The sequence below is a fragment of the Acipenser ruthenus genome, chromosome 19 (assembly GCF_902713425.1).
Source record: "Acipenser ruthenus chromosome 19, fAciRut3.2 maternal haplotype, whole genome shotgun sequence".
NCBI classification, from domain to species: Eukaryota; Metazoa; Chordata; class Actinopteri; order Acipenseriformes; family Acipenseridae; genus Acipenser; species Acipenser ruthenus.
The window spans coordinates 7,339,513-7,346,062 of record NC_081207.1 but is presented as its reverse complement, the minus strand read 5'-3'; the positions used below and the strand labels follow the sequence as shown (position 1 = coordinate 7,346,062).

The 6,550-nt window shown below is 38.7% G+C and overlaps 1 protein-coding gene across 1 annotated transcript; it reads left to right on the top strand.

Moving 5' to 3' along the window:
- Positions 1 to 1,434: 1,434 nt before the first annotated feature.
- Positions 1,435 to 6,536, top strand: LOC117424779 (melanin-concentrating hormone receptor 1-like). The gene has a single exon (XM_058992447.1). The coding sequence runs from the start codon at positions 2,116 to 2,118 to the stop codon at positions 3,070 to 3,072; it is 957 nt and encodes a 318-aa protein (XP_058848430.1). The 5' UTR covers positions 1,435 to 2,115; the 3' UTR covers positions 3,073 to 6,536.
- The last annotated feature ends 14 nt before the right edge of the window (positions 6,537 to 6,550 follow it).

Sequence of the window (6,550 nt, the reverse complement as noted above, 5' to 3'; positions counted from 1 at the left end):
GCATTACCTGATTTGTAGAATATTTGAGGTTAAACAGTCTAAAGCCTTGCATCCTTGAAAAATCTAGTACCATGTAAGCATGCATAGTGGGTGTTTAAAACTGAAACTACATTCATCACGCTATATGTATTAAAAGTTAAAGATGCAGTTGTGTATTAAGGTGATTTTTAGCGCATATCTATCCTATAGAATTGGTTAACCATTGCAGGTTTGTTTATTGCATTTCAAAGTTAATTTAATGTTAATAGACTTCAAATGAAAATACTGTTTTAAAAAAAAATCTCTAAGTAACCATATGATTGATTGTTTAGCATCAAAACATATCAGGTCTTCATTGCCACTCAATTCTATTTCAATATCACTCGGATAGATTACATTATTTTCTGAAATAAGCCATAGAAGCAGTTCTCACAGGGTTTAAAATCAGCCTCTGGCATTTTGATAAGTATGATGTAGTGATATTTAACCAGGGACTAGTCAAATCGGTGCCTGTCGGCGGTCAGATTAAAAGCAGTGCATACAGTGTAATAAACTAATCAGAAACACCTTCCACAGACAATAGGCACCAAAGGTAGCCAGCACTAGGTGTATAAATGACCTGTGACCATTCTTCAATAATTAACACTTCTAATTCCTCCAGGGAAGTTGGGAGTGAAAAAGTCTGTTTTCCAATGTGCCTTGAGAACAATTTGAGCAATCTTTGCATACAGAACCGAAAGCCTGCTAGAAGATCTTCTGTCTTGCCTTTTGTGACTGAAACTGACTTTCAGCAGAGAGGTGCGTCTTTTATAGATTACAGAATACATGGTAGAGTGCCACAGTAAAGTGAAGCACGATCAAGTTTATGTTTGATTATTATGCTTTATGCCATTAAACCTAGTTTACTGCATATTTGTCTTCAAGGTTTACTCAGTGTTGGCAGGATAGCATTAATTGTAACTGAAGATCTCACCCTGTATTGTTATAAATGGAGCTACCTTTTAATCCTCTCAATCTGAATTTGTTTTTTTTGTTTTTTTGTACCTCTTAATTCTCCACTCGCAAAATGATGGTATACTACATTGTTATTATTATTATTTATTTCTTAGCAGACGCCCTTATCCAGGGCGACTTACAATTGTTACAAGATATCACATTATACATTATTTCACATTATACAGATATCACATTATTGTATGCTGCAGTTAACACATATTGAGGATTATCTGTTGTCAGTCAGCAGTTGCACTCGCATAATAACATCTCAAATTGCGGTTTCAACAGAACATAAAGCTATTTCCAGTAACTAAAATGGGATTACACATAATTGTCTCAATTCTACCCCCCCCCCCCCCCCCCCCCCCAGTACATTACATTTGAACTACTGAAAGTATAATTTTAATGATTCTTGTTAGCAGCTCCCACAATACTCCCAGAGGGTCATTTATTTGGAAAGCAGCAGTCAACTGTTTCTGACCTCAACATGTTACAAAGAAACCATATTTTGGGAATGCATTAAAATATTAAAAAGAACCACTGGACATTTTTTATGCATCAAACACATAATTGACCAATTTGATGTCATGCTGTGTTTGATGAAAATTCTCACCCATTTATTTTTCTGGACACTTAATTGATGCATACATGTTAAATGCTGAGTTTTTCCATTAGTGTATTCTGAAGCTACGATTGATGCAAGTAGAGGTGCAACACCATAATAAGATCATAGATCAAATTTATTCTTTATTATTTAAAAAGAACAAAGCTAAAATGTTTAGTTTTGTGCATTAACATTGTTTGTTTATTGTACTACCAGATTCTGTCAGCTGTCACTGTTTGAATTTTTCGCCGATTTGATTGGGGTTTGTAGGCAAGCAGTTTCTTAAATGTATTGGCAGACAGCATGCCCTGTTTAATATATACTCCCAGATATTTAACAAATTGCAGTTGTGTGATTTGACAAAGTGGACACCTGCAGTTGCATAATGTTTTTTTCATAATCAGTTACATTACAGTAACTTGCTCAAGCCATATTTATCATATTCAATTCTGCCCTCTGTAATATTATTATTATTTTAGCTATTACAATAATCTTGATGTTACTTCTATTCAGCAAACGAATGGTCTTGTGCCACCATGATCATGCCAACAGTCTACGGCAGCATCTGTCTCCTGGGTGTGATTGGGAACGGGCTTGTCCTCTACACAGTGGCCCGGAAGACCACGCTACACTGCAAGCACACTGCCGCCGACATCTTCATGTTCAGTCTGTCTCTGGTGGACCTGCTGTTCCTGCTGGGCATGCCCTTCCTCATCCACCAGTTGGTGGGCAATGGGGCATGGCACTTTGGGGAGACCATGTGCAGAATTATTGCAGGCGTCGACGCCTCCAGCCAGTTCACAAGCACCTACATCATGACTGCCATGACTCTGGACCGTTACCTGGCCACAGTCTACCCGCTTCGCTCCTCCTACTTCCGCACACCCTCTGTGGCCTTGGCCGTGGTGGCTGGAGTGTGGTTCCTCTCCCTCCTCACCATCACCCCAGTCTGGCTCTACACCCGCCTGATGCCCCTCCCTGACGGCCAGGCGCGGTGCGGCATGGTGCTGCCCAATCCAAGCCAAGATATCTACTGGTACACCCTCTACCAGTTCTTCCTTGCGTTCGCCATCCCCTTGGTGGTAATCTGTGTGGTCTACATCAGGATCTTACGCTACATGTTGGCCGCCGTTGCCCCCCTCCAGCACAGCAATCTGGAGGGCCGCACTAAGAAGGTGACCCGCATGGCTATCGCTATCTGCACAACGTTCTTCATCTGCTGGGCCCCCTTTTACTTCCTCCAGCTGGTTAACCTGGGGGTGACCAGCACCCCTTTTGAGATGGCCTACATGGTGGCCATCGGGCTCAGCTACTCCAACAGCTGCATCACCCCCTTCATCTACATCCTACTGAGCAAGACCTTCAAGAGGAAGATCGGAGTGGCGTTCAATCCTTCCAAGAGGAAGGTGCCTTCCACTCAGCTCATTCCTGCAGAGGACGGCAGACCCATGATGGCTCTTTCCCAATCCTCGGCTCGCCACGCTGATCTATAAACGCAGATAACGGCAGCGATGTTCTGCTCTAAATTGACTTACAATAGACTTGAAACACAGGTCCGTTACTGAATTGTCAGACTTCAAAGCAAAGCAGCTTCAAAGAAATTGTGCATGTTAAACAAAAAAAGCCTTGCTGTGTAACTCCACATAACAAAGACACGATTGGCTTTGAAGATATCAAGGTTAAAACCTTGAAGGGTATGTGTGATCTCATGCATATATATTCACCTTTTGTAATTGAATTTAAATTGTAGTTTAATAAAAACTGCAGTTATTCCACAAATGAGGATAGCTGAATAACCCACGAGCCTCCGAAGGGGCAGACTAGGTTAATGCTATCCTCATTTGTTTAATAACCACAGCACTCTATGTACGTTCATGGTGTATCCTAGTATCTTTGGGACCATGACTATGAAGAAGTTACGGTGTGCTCTGGTAATGTGTCCTGAATTTCCACCTACCTGATCAGACCTCTCTTGTAAAACATATCTTAATCTCATTGGTTAAAATGAATATATTTACACCTTGGAGGATTTGACAAGTATGCAGTTACTGGTTATAGAAACCTACAGAAATATTGATCAATTTCTGCAGACAATGCTGATAACTATAAATCTACCATGGTACATCAGATGATTCTGCCTTTTGATCCATCTGAGAAAATAATATGTTGGATACATGTTAATATAGTTATGTTTTAGTTAAGCGTATTAAATGGAAGAATAATTAATATGCAGCTTCTAATAATTTGTTTAAGCATAAAATAGAAAAACATTTTGGCCTGCTTCTGCAATGTATGTGTAAGTTTGATTTTTATTTTAGCCCAAAGAAAGAGTAATTGCATATAAGAGCGATATAAACACACTAAATATATATCATACTATCTTATACACAGCATGGGGCATGTGCAGTACTGTTTATGTGTTCTGTGAGATTTGTGTGAATGGAACGGCCTTGCTACAGCAAAACAGAAATAAACACGATGGTTAAAGCAAAGCACATCCAAGCGTATTCGCCTCATGTTACTCTGCGGGCTCCCTGCCGTGCACCAAATAAGAGCTGCTGAAAGAGAACGCAATTAAGAGAAAATGTGTTTTCATCTTATAGGCCATGGATATTCATGAGGCATGACACACAATCAAATTATTGAAGCCGTTGCCAAACACTTCAACCTCAACCATTTTAATTCATAGGTCATCTTAATCAGCCTGACAAAGGCTGTCTGTAGCTAACAAGACAATATAATTAGTTTTTGTTTTTGTTTAGGTTATTTGGATTGAGCACTAGAGCTCGGCATAAATAACCAGTTTCTTTATTTTCGTATGCTTAAGACAGATGGGGTGTGTGGCAGAGGGGTTTGGTTAGCTTTCAACTAGACCTTGTTTTGATAGGAGTGAAAGCTTGTTAGCATTTATAAAAACACTGTAGGGTAGTAATTAATAATAAGAAACCTGGTTATAAAATGAGATGAAAGGTACAATAAGAAATTTCACTTGGTAAATGTACAACCACCTGGTGTGCAGAATCATACATTCAGGGGAGAGCGGTTCATGTCCTGGCTGTGCCAAGTCTTTGCTTGGGATTTCACCAGGAGCATTGCATCGACTCTTACGCTCCCTCAAGTTAGGAAGGGAAAATCGTCTGGGAATAGTCCCCTACCAGCCAGGCACCCGATGAGCAGAAACTTGCAGGGCCTAGTAGCTTGCCGACACCCGCAGTGGAGCACCTAGGGGTAGAGGCGAGGCAATTGGCATGACCACTGACTTTCAATCCTCCTGAGCTGTTGTAGGGGTTTGCTGCGTTGAGGGAACATAACTTGGTAGGAGAATTTGAAGACAATTGGCCACACTAAATTCAATTGTGCTATTCTATGAACATGAAAATGTATTTCTAATTTCTCATACCATGGAGTCCTGGGATAAGCATACTTCCCTGTGCCTTCTCAAGTGCAAAATGTCTTTTCAGCAGGCAGGTGACTGGATCAGTTTTTTGCCTTGTTTCTTAAATAATGCTCTGTTGAAGTGCTGATAACAGTCCATTTTAAATGCACTGTATTTGCTTGCGGAAGTATAGTATATTGAAATCATGTTATTGAACAGTAGCATTGAATAGTAATTGAAACACTTTAATTGATATATAATATGTGTGTTTTAGATAGAGAGCACAACCCCTTCTGAAACATCCTTTAAATATCAATGTGGAATTAAGGACCTGTAGCAGCAGTTCATTTGTATTGACAGTAATTCTTCTTCAGCATTATAAATCATTAAAGACATAATAACTCCACTCTTGGAATACTGAGCACCCTTTAAAAATAATATATTTGATCAAATGATATTTCCTTAGTGACAGACTGACACATGTCATGAAAATGTAATTTTGAATAAGTTTATTATTTCATGGTGCTTAGGCTTCACTGACTTGTGTTTAAATTAATTTTCAAGTGTTTTAATTGTTTTAAAGCATGTGTGAATCTATCTGTCACCAGCTGAAACTTTTGAGCTATTAAATGTAGAGTACTGGTAGACAGGGTTGTCTCGGTCCTGTTTTACATTCATTCTTAAATACTGCATCATCATTCTACCAATACTGACAAATGTTTTGACTAGTGTCTCTTGATTGAGATAAGAAATGCAATATATTTATGGTAATGTGATTTTCCTGTGACTCTGGGCAGACAAAGGGTGGGCTAGTTTTGCCTTTTAGTGTGAGTGAAAATTCTATTTATTAAATTTGTACACAAAACCTGGCCTGAAGTTGAAAAATGTTAAATTAATTATGAATAGAAGGAAGTGTTAGCTACTGAGGTAATAATGCCTCCCTCCTGAGGAGAATAATCAAAGACAACATAAACTGTTTTAGATATACAGCCAAGTGTTCTCTGGTGTGTGTGTGTTTTAAACAAGAACCTGTACTTAAATACCTGATTACCATCAATAAATAGGCAAGCAACTAAGCACCTTCCGTTTGAGATTTGTGACCTTTCTTATCATTGTGATACACATATTTTTAGATTACACTGGATTCTGCTGGTAATGTCTAAAACATCACCCACACTTTCTCTGCTTTTGATATTTTGAAAAGCAACTGATATTTTGCAGCATTCATTGATCCTTCTACAATACAAAGGTCACCAGTGCCATCCATCACACAACCTCAACTATTTTTAACACTGGGCATGATGAAGTTTTGATTAACTCTCCCTCCAAACATATTGTTGCTTTCTTGGTGAAAAAAGTTATATTTTGGATTCGTCTGATCACTTTATATTTTTCAATTTTCTAATAAAATCAGTTTTGAAATACTGTACATATTTTCAATTTTCCATCTACTGTACTTAATATTTTTGTGTAAAGAAATTCATTGTAACTCCATAACATGGCCGAATATGTTGTTACACTGTGTAATGTTGTGTATATATAGTATATTGTAGTTTAATGTTTGAAAAACACTAAGTTGCCTTGGATAAAGGCAT